Here is a 12,275-nt window from a genome sequence, read left to right as displayed (position 1 = left end):
GCTTGGACATTTTGTAATACCAGCCAAAGACATGCACGTGGCTTAGCGGGGAGCATGAGGCTGCTGCACTGGGCTCTGGGTATCCCTCACCAGTAGGCAAGGAAGGCTGATATAAAAAAATGGGAATTCCAGCAAAACTATTTATTTTCACCTGGTACGTATGTATGTTCAGGTTAAAAAGGAAAAAGTACTACTTGTCCCATGATCAGTGAAAAATGGGGACGGATCACAAATGCTTATTCAAGAAAAAAAAAAAAAAAGTAAAGAGCATTATTAGAGATTAGTTAATTAAGAGATAAGGACAGAAAAATAGAATGGTGTCATGTGGTAACAACCCTCTGCGGGAGACGAAGGCTTAGGCAAATGCATTTATTTATGGGAACATGAATGCAGCTATCTCTATGAAATCTGAAGCTTTGCACACGTTAAAATTCTTTGTTTGTGTGATGATATGAGATCTATGCTGCTGGGTGACTGACTCAAATATGACAGCCATTTCGCAGCCCCAGGCTGCACACGGTGCCAGAGCACCAGGCCTGGCAGGCCCTATGAAGCCTTTGGCACCACATGGTGCAGAACCAGCCCCACCTCACCAACAGCATGTTCCTGCCACCAGTCACCAACTAAGCTCATTACGAGGTTCATTTCCAAACCCTGGCGCACTCTTTGTTCTCAGGGCCATTTTTTTCACAGCAAAGGCAAGCTTGAGGATCAAAGGCCCAGGAAAACTCAGCAATTCAGGGATCAAACAGCAGGTCTACAAGCCAGCATCTGGTTACACTCGCACCTCTTCGCCTGGCATCTGACATCGCACTCCCAGGGCACAGTGCTGAGGTTCAGAGAGGAGGGACAGGCCTATGAGGTACAGCACCAGGAAGCACTACTTCCCAACAGCAAGCTAGGCCAGGCTGCCTTGTTAGGATGAAAATGAAGTTTTTCTCTTCTTGAAAGACTTCAAATCTTTCTGAAATCACTTTGAAATGTGCAATAATAGAGAACCCAAGGCCTTCAAACTGCTCTCCCTCCCAGCGAACTGAGCTGGAGAGATCACAAACTCCCTCACAGGCATAACACAGCTGTGTGCAGCCAGGGTAACTCATTCACCTGCCAACCTGTCCCTAGCAAGCAGCCCCCAAATGCAAAGCTTCCTTGCTACAAACTGCTTTCAGCCTGCCCAGGTCAAGCCGTTTTCAAAGAGAAGAGCGCAGCTCTGCCTCAGGCAAATGCTTTTGCAAATGAGATGAATTTTCCCATTGATGCCCATGCTCTGTCTGGCACAAATAACCAAACTGAAGATGATAAAAAACCACAGGTGCAAAGCACAAACAAGTTCACATGTATGAATCTGTCATTAATTGTAAAACTTCAGAGCAGAAATAAAATTCTGTAATGTTGCTGTAGGCATATTCTAAATAAATTACAACAGAATTTTTTGTTTTCACCTCAGAATCTAAAATTAACAAGTACGTAAAATTTAATTTATTTAAGTGCTTCAGATTATTCTTGTGATTAGGTGATGTTAAAAATGGATTAAATCCATTCCAGGAAGCGTTTTGCAAGCATGCCTGGATCTCAGGCAAAGGTTTCTGCCATTCCTTACTGCAGCACAGCCCTGGCCCCATGAGATGGACTGGCTCTGTCCCCTCCTTCCTGGCCATCTCCAGCCCTCAACTGCTCAAGCAGTTATAGATGTGTCACCTGTGAGGCCTACAGGCGTGTGTTGGGGCTGTGGGCAGGAAACAACCCTCCTTCCTTCCACTGCTGCTACAGCACTGGGAGCCCTGAGCACGTCTGCTGCTATGGAGCAACCACATCCTTGGTTTTGCTGTCTCAGGTGGATGGGACGCCTTCCAGCATCCACATAACTACTATCCTACATCTGCCCAACCAGGTGAAATGCTAACCATGCCAAAATGTTTGCTCTTAGAAATATCTCCCACACACAAAGAACAGTGATCCCCTCACCTTTCAGCCAGACATGGTGCGCTGCTGCTTGCTCCCAGCAGCATGTGGACTGCTACAGCATTCACCTCCCAATAAGGAAAAAACCCTACAGAAATAAAATCCGACGCAATGCACGTTGTTTCAGAGCTGAGGCAGTGGTCTGAGCTTCCAGCTCCCACTGCGCTTTATAAGCACACCTCACACCCTCACACAGGCCTCTCCCTAACTCGAGGGCACCAGTGCATCATGTCAGCTGCCAGCCTCCTTGCCTTCCTTATTTTTAAATAACCTTTTCTCTGATTTATTAATATTCTTTAGCATCCCTCATGTTCAGAGTACTGCAAGTACGGAAATATGTTCCACATATTAAAAAAATGACCTTATTTTGTAAAATCAGTAAAGCATCCCACAAAGGGTTGTGCAGATGCCACCCCCAGCCCAAGCTCGGCCATCCCACCCTGCCTGCCGCTCATCACACAACCAGTTTTCATTCAGGGATCTGATGCAGAGGACAAGCTGGAAAAGTTGGCACCCCCAGTCTCATGCTATCTGGCAAGAAACTGTGGGAACATACATTCACAACTGATGAAAATAACATTTAATCACTGCTGTCATGGAGACGAAGATCAGAACTTGTCATTTCTCAGCTCCTACACCTGGCGCACTGCGGAAACTCTCCCTCTTTTTCTCCTCCAAGGGTAGAGATTTGATAAACCTCTCTCTTAGACACAAAGATTTGGGCATTTAACGTTTGCAGGCCAGGAGAGGGTGGCAAAAGAGCAGAAAAACAGAGTATTAATGCACACAGCAGTTTTAATACTTGGCACAGAGATTTGTAGAATAAACGTTAAAATCACTATGAGTTAAGCATGAATACAGAGATACTTGCACAAAAGGGCAGGTAAAGTAGGCAAGCAAGAGTTAAGAGAATAGCCTGTATCGATATGCAGGGAGGTGACTGACTGCAGTGAAACAGCACAGCAGATACCGATGCCTTGCTTAGATCCAGACCAGGAAGCCTGAGCTCCAAAAAGGCCATGCTCTATCAGGCTATCAGAGATTGATCTGCACTTCGGTCACAAGAGGAAAAAAAAAAAAAAAAAAAGAGGTGCTGTATGTTCCATGCCTGTTCCTGTGTCATATTCTAGCCCTAGGAAACTTGAAAACAGTATAATCTGTTTTGAGATGGCTCTCTCCTTCGGTATTTTAATTCACCATAAAGAAAAATAGATTTTGTGCTGACGATACTTTCACAGTAGACAGAGCATCCAGCTTCTAAACAACCACCAAGAAAGATAGCACACAATAAAATGCAGTGAAGTGAGGTGCCAGGCTAGAACCTACGAGCCAGCACGGCTTCAGAACAGCAGCACAAGCTCAGAACTGAACACCTGTGCACCCAGGCCACTGACATTCACTGTCCTAAGTATGTAAGAGCATAGCAATGGTGTATGGGTCAATTCCCAATGCTAGAGTAGAAAATAAGGCCCAAATCTGACTTGTGCAGGCACCAGAATGAAGACTGGTTTGATGAATATAGATGGAAGCAGTAGGGGTCTGGGGAAGAGCTGAAGCTGGAAATAGGCTGAGCATCCATAAGAACCATGGCTCAGCCAGTCAACTCCTTTAGCATCACAGATGAAGCAGTGGGAGCAGGAGGGAGCAGTGGCTGGCACAGTCAGAAGGCAGCAGGCATTATCCTGGTCAGGTACTGCCATCAAGAAAGTGTGAGCCTGCAACAGCAGACAGGGAGAGTACAGAGTGCTACTATGAAGTATGAGAGTAAAAAAAAAAAAAAAAAAAATCAACAAACATCACTGCTGTGAACCCAAACTCTCCCCTGTATAAAATATAACTTACAATCCTTTAAAAAGATTATTAGACTTTTTGGTGGAGGTCAGGAAAGGTTTAGCTGACTGAAGCATATGACACTAATAATATAATCATCTTACATTTTGAGCTGGGGAATTGCAGATGTTGCACATCCAGTCATTTGTTAGCTCGTGATTAACAAGGTGACACGCATGAAGGAACAAGCTCAGCAAAATTCTAACAGCAGTTTGAATATTATTTATATAACGACAATGCCAAAAACATTTGATGCTTTCAGCTTTCTTTTGTTTTCTGTTGTGATGATTTGGGGGATTGGGGATTTTGGGGATTTTTTTCTTGTTGCGTTTTTTTTTTTTCCCCTCAGACACACAATACATCCCAGATTGTTTGTGTAATCTACAAATATTAAAGTTATACCTAATTTATTACAGAATTATTCCCCTGATACTGAAACATTATACCAAAAATATTAATACATGCAAACAAATAAGAGAGCAGAAGTCTCAGGTGAAGAACACCTAAACTTACTTTTTTAAAAAAGCTAACTGGAGTACTCTACAGTAAAAAAATTTACCAACCTATTCAATCTCATAGACTTTGATGATTCCAAGAGCAAATCCTTCTTGCTATCAGTGTTTTGCTTTGCACAGAGAAATCCATCAGTGTCATCAGTTATCTTTTTAACACGCTTTCAGGGAAAAGGAATCTTTCAGTGCAGTTACATATCATCTTTAGATGTGGCAATAGCTGAAGCAGCCAGATTCTGCAAAGAAGCAGTAACGTCACCAAAAAAGATGCCATTCTTTAAGTACCGTGCTAAGAAAACTGTTGATATAGTAACTCTCCTATGTAGGGGACAGTAGAGATGAAGCATTAACGCCCTTTTCTATGTGATACTTCCGTATGGCTCTGCACAAGAAGTGACAAGGACAGGTATAGGGTGACATTAGACAGGTAGTAGGGTTGAGAGCAGTCTGTGCTGTTTTCAAGAAAAGGGAATCAACATTGGCCAAGTTTGTTTATTTTGCATCTTCACTCAACACTGTTACTTGAATGTGAAAATTGCCCTGTACACCATGAATATACAAAATTTATCTGAAGCATTAAATCTGTAAAAATAGAAACAATCCGAAGTCAGGCCAAGTGTAACTGAAGATACAGCAGACAGTAAGGGGACTGCTTGTCTGGGCTGAAGATACAGTCAGAAAGTAAGATTTATTAAGGAAAGTAAGGTTATTAAGGAACGGAACTACGTAAGTTATGACTATTTGTCAAAAGATAGGAGAGATAAGGGTAATGGATTTTATTTTAAATCAATAAAGTATAATGTCACTTTTTAGAGACACCTTGGCGGTCTAATTACATACAACTAGAAAACTCACTGCCTTCAGGCACCCTTGTATTAAGTGCAAATCTGCGCAGTTATAGAATATATTTATAAAATATACTATATGCAAACATCTTTACAGAGCTTTAAATCAAGCCAAAAGTAAATATACTTGATGGTACAACAGAGAAAATGAACAGAGGCAAAAATGTGGGCAGTGTGATTGTGGCCATTCAAAGTCAGAAGAAATCATTCAGCTCATCCGCAACAAAACGTAGGTAGGATCTGCACCTTAAAAGTTGACTCTTAACAAAAATGAAGAAAATATCCTCTGTGCTTTTGCAAATTAACAAAATCAGCTTTCATGACATTTTTACACATTGTTATTATCTTAAAATATCTTCTAAAGCACAAATGTCAACCCTTGAATACCAATAACCAATCACATAACTGACGTGAAAGGGTTTCCCAGCTAAATTCAAATTACAAACTACATAATTCTAAGGAGTGCAATGCTCTGGAAAAAAGCTTTAAATTAAATTATTTTACTCATAAAGCTAGTGTTAGGGTTTGTTGTTCTTTTTTTTCTCTTTTTTTCTTTTAGTTAAAAACAACTGGAAGCAAGAAAGCTGCAAGAGTACAAATGACAAAATCATTTCAGATATGCCAAGTGTAAGAATGAATTATCCACCAATGCAGACAGAAACATCCATTTGCTACATTATTTGCTTCCTTACTTCATTCCATTGCATGTACACACAGCTTAGGTATTAAAATGCAGAATAATAAATAAAACGGCTCAGATTACTAGCAAGGGGCAAGACACAATCTGTAATTGTGCTCTATCTAGTTTCCATTTCAGCAGTCTATTTCCTCTGGTAGTTTGTAAGAAATATCATAGACTTCCAAAAAGAGTCATTCTTTTCAATCAGAAACTCAAGTTCGTTTGCCCAGGTTTATAACCCAAGAGGTTTCTGTGAAGGAAGCACAGTGCAAATTATATGACTAATAAAACTTGCTTACATACAAAGTTTACTTGGTTATTGTTAACTGGTATCTTTATGAAATACAATGTAAAACAAAGATTAAATAAAAGGACTGGGTTTATTTCATTTTCTCAGACCTTTTTTTTTTTTCTTCCTAATCCCTCCTTTGAAAAAGCTTATTGAATTACAAAAGTCTTAATAAAGTTCCAGTCTTCAGCAGATAACCATTATAAATGCTGCCAGTCGATGCCAACTAGTGTCTGATTTGCTTCTTGTGCATGTCCAATTTCCTCTGTGATACTGTGCTGCTGCCAGAGCTTTTGAATCTTTTTAAATCGTTCTTTGCACAGATGTAAGGGATTCCCACGCCTGAAAAAGAGAGAATGCTTATTGGATATGATAAACCACAGCAGCCAAGCACAAACACTCCAAGTGCAATGCAGAATGTTGAGATAACCCTTTAACATTATTCCCTCATCAGAACAAACCAACAGGTACTTTAATCAGTAAACCAGAGCTATCTGGTCTGTTCTCCCAGCCAAGGCTTCCCTCCAGATTTTGGCAATCAGTGCAGTTAACAGTGCTCTGAATACAGATTTTTTCAGCAGTCTTTCCATGCTGACCCAGCTCATATTCTGTGATCTTGAGAAATTTCAGAAGTAGCAATGTTAACAACATCAAGGCCTCAAACTATTCTCATAGGAAACAGAGACAGAAGACAAAATTACCACATTAAATAAAATCATCTCATAACAACTTCACTTAGGATTAAAATAACACAGATAAAAAAAAAGTCTATCCACATACCTTGGTTGCTCCAAAAGTAATGCCTCCTATTAGTTTCTATGGAAACAACACTTACAAAGAGCACAATAACACTGTTTGATAGAGCAAATTCTCTGCTACAAAACATTATTTTTCAACATAGTCACCACCACTAGCTATGCAATTTTTGCCAGCGATGAACAAGAGCCTGCATGTAAACTTGTAAAAATCTGCACCAGCGAAGGTGATCTGCAGTTCTACAGCTGCTATGATGGTGTCATTGCTAGGAAATTGTTGCCCACACAGTCCATCTTTCCTCAGCCCAAACAGATGGGAGATAGAAGGCGCCAAACCAAGATTACATTGTGGGTGTGGTACGACAGTCCAGTCAAGACTGGTGATGAATTCCACATTCTTCAAACTGGTATGAGGACTGGTGTTATTGTGCTGCAAGAGAAAGGTTGTCATCTTCTCTGGCCAGACTCTAGCAGTTCCAGCCTTTAGCTTAGTCAGTGTTGCAGTGTAGCAGTCAGAGTTGATATTTGTCTGGTTTCAAGGAAATCTAGAAGGTTTGCCCCCATCCTATCCTAAAAGATAGTGCACATCACTTTATCTGCTGAAGGCTGCATCTTGAAATTTTTCTAAGATGGAGAAATCACGTTGCCACCCCAGCTTGACTCCAGCTCATAATGGTGACACCACTTGTTATGATGCAGTCCAGGACACTGTCACCTTCAGCCTTGTCCAGAACGCAGCTTGTCTTTCACATTGCTGTTGCCACTGATGAAAAGCACCACCCTCTGCCTCACTGCGCTCACATCCACTGTTTGGTCTCCACAAACATTCAACAAGCATTGATGACTGTCAGTGGATGCCACTTTTTCCACGTGAAGGAATTGAGTGACACTCCTTTGCTCCATACACTCTTCTATGTCAGATGCCATTTTGTCAGACTGCCTCTCTGCTGCCATTTGTTGCATGGCAACAAAATATAATAGATTATTCCTGGGAGGGTTCAACCTCTACTGCCATACCACTAGTAGCCTCTTCTGATGTGAGGGCCAACATAATAAAATAGAAAGCACTACTTTCAGAGCAGCCCTATTTTCTAGGCAACTGCAGGGATGCTAAGAATTATTTAAGTTTTTAGACCTCAAAACTGTTCATAACTTCAGAATTCCTGGCTTTAAAAGTTATTTACAGAAATATTTACCGAAGTCCCTGGTCTGTCTCTCCATAGTCATCAAGGTAAGGGGGAGGATAAAAGCAGCCCTTTGTTTTTCCAGCTAAAAAGAGCACCTGACATTCTCGTACTCTAGAGAGAAAAGCAAAGAAGATTTTAGGTGTTGATTTTCAGACATATAATTCCTCATACTTTCACAGATGCTATTTTTCCAATTCTCAACTACTTTCATTCCACGTAACCTGCATATGTAGACTTTTAAAGGCACTCATTTTTTTTTCCAGAAGAATTGCAATCTTATTCTCTTCTTGCTATAATTCCTTGGTAAGTCATATCATATCATTTACAATCTGTAAAGTACTCCACACGACCACAAGAAAATAAAGCAATATCACATCTCACTAATCTTTGCTGAAGTGAAAATAGATATTATCTAACCTTTCCTTGTATGCATGTAACAACATGAGAGATAATTACTGCAATATTATTATCCAACTGCCAAGAGAATTGTAAATTAACTCCGCAGGAAGCCAACTAAAACAAATTTTAATGTTTTCAGCAACAACAAAAGTAGTAGTCAAGGAATTCGCCTTGTTTCTTAATACTTGAGTGGAAATAAACAGAGAAATCTATTTCAAGATGAAATTCCTATTTCCTGTTTTTCAAAGAAGTGACCTCCAAACACAGAGATGAGTACAATCCAGCCTATTCTCCCTACAAGCACATTTATAGAACCATTCATTTCATGTCCACACACACTGCCTAACCTAGCAGGATAAGCAGAAGCACTCAGTTCCTTACCTAAGGAATATGCCCACTCCAGAACCACAGCTGTACGTATGTGCAGTACAGGCTCCAACATCTTCTCCTTCTAACTCAGTTTGACAACAGTAACTCTGAGAACACAGCATGGTCCCACACACAAGGCACAATGTCGGAGCTCTGCTTTTGTCACCACCTGATTTTGGACACCTTTTGTTAAGCAAAAAGAAATAAAATTATCCTGTGTTTATGCTCGCTATGTCATAATATTCAAAAGGGTTTTTTCTGGAAAAGATAACAATCAGTAACTGCTATTAACTTCATGATTCCATGAACAGTTTATGTGAGACTTTTAGATTAGATGTTTTCCAGTTCATCAAAAGCAGCAGAAGACTTTAGGGGTTCTCACTATAACTGCATACAACTTACGAGAAATTAGAAGCTTGGTTAATGAGGCAGCTGTAGTCATCCGGAAGGTCTATTAACTTATTGGATTCTCTTGCATAGCTGGAATGAAACAATCAAATTAGCCACTGGAGGTTTAAGAGGCAATACACAGTGATTTCAAGCTAATTCATATTTTTCCCAAATAATCTAAATAGCATCTGCTAATAATTAATTTTTTAAAGTTTTCCTCCTCTCTGCTATTCAAACACTAAGTAGCAGCTCATAAAAAAAGGAACCCACAATATCAGTTAGACCACCTCCAGCTTTCTTAGATGTATTCTTGTAACAGATCTGAGAATAAACACGTACAGAAAGTCAGAAAACCACATCATATATGCTTTTAGTGACACCTCATAAGGTCATGACAGGTGTAAAAACATTTGCCTTGATCCCTTATCAGTTTGTTTTGCATTTCTCTGCTATCACTAACATAGAATGGAAAAAAGTCTGACTCTCTAGCTTAGATAACCTGACCCGCATTCTGAAGATAATTAGATGTTTTTTTTCTGCATGGACATGTATTTAATACCTAATATTTGTATCCTCAAAAATAAGTTTTCAAGGCCAATTTTTTTTGGATTTGCTTTTCTGGCTGACACCGTACATTCTAATCATTTTTTTGCTTCTACAAAAAACACATACGAGAGCCTGAAATGTAAATACAGATTAGAGACAAGCAATGTTTCTGAATGAGATGAGGGGGAAAAAAACCCACCAAGATAGACACAAACTGAGAAAGAGCAGTTAAGAATCATCAAAAGGAACAAGAGTAAAATAACCCAACCTCAATGATCATATGCAACAGGAAACACATTAAACAAAAGTATTCTTACTGTTTACGAATCTGTTAGTAGCTTGGTTTTTAATAAATAAAGCTGTAATTCTTTGTCACTTAGTTTTATTGCACACACAATACTGAAAGTGAGTTTTTGCAATGAGCAAAGACAAATGAAATACAGGGATATGTTGACAGCACTGAGAACCTAATATTGATTTATAATTATAATTGATGACCACTTAAGTGAAATAGATCTTTATTTTTACTCATTCTTCATAAAGTAAACAGTCCAACCTAAGCCCACTATACTCTGAATTCAGAAAGTATTAAATTGCTTAGCAAACAGAGATGTGTGTGAAGTCTTTGATTGATTGTTTTTACTAAGTGACCTGTTGTTAATTTAACTGAGAAATGTGTATTATTTAAAGATATAATTAAAGATTTTGCATTTTTCAATAAAAGTTACATGCATGTATTTGCAACATACTTTTTTAAATTGCAAAAGTACAAAACTTCAGAAAACTGAAGAAAAACCATGGGCTCTCTCTACTGCAGATCAGCCTGAATAGAACTGTAAAATTTCATTTTCACTTCAAAATCTATTAATATAAGGACTATTTCACTTTCAAAATTCTAAAATTTCTTTGCCATTAAATAATACAAGACTGCTTTTATGTTCTTAGAAACACCTCTTAGGAGAAAAAACAACACTAAGGAAACTGCAACATCAAAGTTTGTCGTGTACGCTTAAAATTTCTCCACGATTACCTGATAGCATGCCTCTTGCCTTCCAGATACCTTTTTACTTCACTGTTATTACACCAACTGCAAGAAAACAGAAAAGATTTTGACTTCCATAGATATTTCATAGTACATTTATCGATAATCAACAAACAAAAGGATTTTTCAAAAACATTTCTTTCATAAATGCTTTTAAAAATCTGATTAACTTCCACTTTTATATATGGACCCCTTGGAGAATAGTTATAGAACTGTGTGTAGAAGTCTATATTAATGTAAGCATAAAAATGAAGCGTACCTTTCTACCAAGGCATTCAGAATCTCACTATTTTCTTGAAAAAGGCAGGTGAGGTTGTTTGGCAAGGAAAGATAGCTACATAAGTGTTCAAACTGGTTTGTCCCATTCACTGTAAAAAAAAAAAAAAAAGAAAAAAGTATAATTCTCATAATAGTCCTTTTATAATTACATCTACGATAAATGAAATACAGCTTGAAATGAGACAGCTATCTTAGAAAAAAGAAAAAAATAAAACTAAAAAAAATCTGTATTCCTCCAAACCAAGGTGTGGTATGAAGTATGAAAGAATACTGGTAACTGCAGCAGACAGTAATGTCAGAAATCTGCCAGTAATGACAAGCAAATTTCCAGATTTCCTCTCAAAGCAGGCTTCAAGCCTGCTCATTCAAGAACCACAATAGAGAGCTCAATGGTCTCCACAAGTGAGCATGTCTTTTTTTTAACGTTGTCAGTTAAATGGTAACTTTATGCCCTTTCTAGATCATGACACAAACGAGTCATATGTGATCAGTGCCTAACAATCCCAAAACTAGTCATTTCAAATGACTGCAATGCCAAATTCTGCAAACAGTATTATTTAGGACACATCCACTGCACGTCATGCTACTGGTTTGACTCCCTGGACCTTTGCTCTGTCCACTTGCATGATAAGCAGTACCAGTACTCTTTACGTCACAGCCTCTCTTACTTCCAAAGCAGTGAAGAAAATGAGGATGTATGCTGTTCCCTCACTTCCTTCTCATGGCCAAGCAAAATGCTAGAGAAGAGCATTACAGGCCAGTTGCAGGAGCAGCAGCGCTAAGGGTGGGAGGAAAAGAGAAGGGAAAGCAAAGCCACCAGCATAACCTGGTGTTGCAGTCACCGGCAGGACATCCCTTAGGGAGTGAACTGCAAGGCAACTTAATCTAACCTGGACCCAAGGACTGTGACAAAGGGGTGCAGCCTTCCTCTTTCTTAGAACCCGTTCTATAAAACATCATGGACCTCTGTCTGTAAGTAGAGCTGTACTTTGTATCTCATCTTAATATCTTTACAACAGACTCAACACTACTGCTCATTTCTGATCCACACTGAATCTGAGAAATCTTTTTACCGGAAAGTGAAATTTGGAAATAAAGGTTTCTTTTTTAATCCCAAATGCATAAGCATGTCAACTGTCAAATGAAAATTTACATTTTACTACAGCTTGTCAAGAAGCTTCACATCAAGGA

The 12,275-nt window shown here is 39.1% G+C and overlaps 1 protein-coding gene across 3 annotated transcripts in view; it reads right to left on the bottom strand.

The window, feature by feature from the left end:
- Nucleotides 1–4,782: 4,782 nt before the first annotated feature.
- The window catches only part of UBR2 (ubiquitin protein ligase E3 component n-recognin 2), a 52,056-nt gene continuing 44,563 nt past the window's right edge, over nucleotides 4,783–12,275 (bottom strand). For all 3 annotated transcript variants that reach the window (XM_085219323.1, XM_085219325.1, XM_085219324.1), the window contains 6 exons: nucleotides 11,065–11,173; nucleotides 10,794–10,850; nucleotides 9,230–9,307; nucleotides 8,840–9,010; nucleotides 8,069–8,170; nucleotides 4,783–6,459 (listed from right to left, as the gene is read on the bottom strand). In XM_085219323.1, the coding sequence (XP_085075449.1) occupies nucleotides 6,318–6,459; nucleotides 8,069–8,170; nucleotides 8,840–9,010; nucleotides 9,230–9,307; nucleotides 10,794–10,850; nucleotides 11,065–11,173 (659 nt within the window). In that variant the 3' untranslated portion in view covers nucleotides 4,783–6,317. The remainder of the gene's footprint in view (nucleotides 6,460–8,068; nucleotides 8,171–8,839; nucleotides 9,011–9,229; nucleotides 9,308–10,793; nucleotides 10,851–11,064; nucleotides 11,174–12,275) is intronic.

The sequence above is a fragment of the Meleagris gallopavo genome, chromosome 2, assembly GCF_905368555.1.
Source record: "Meleagris gallopavo chromosome 2, MGAL_WU_HG_1.1, whole genome shotgun sequence".
In the NCBI taxonomy this organism is placed as follows: Eukaryota; Metazoa; Chordata; class Aves; order Galliformes; family Phasianidae; genus Meleagris; species Meleagris gallopavo.
The sequence above is the reverse complement of the archived record's forward strand: the minus strand, read 5'-3'. Positions and strand labels throughout refer to the sequence as shown.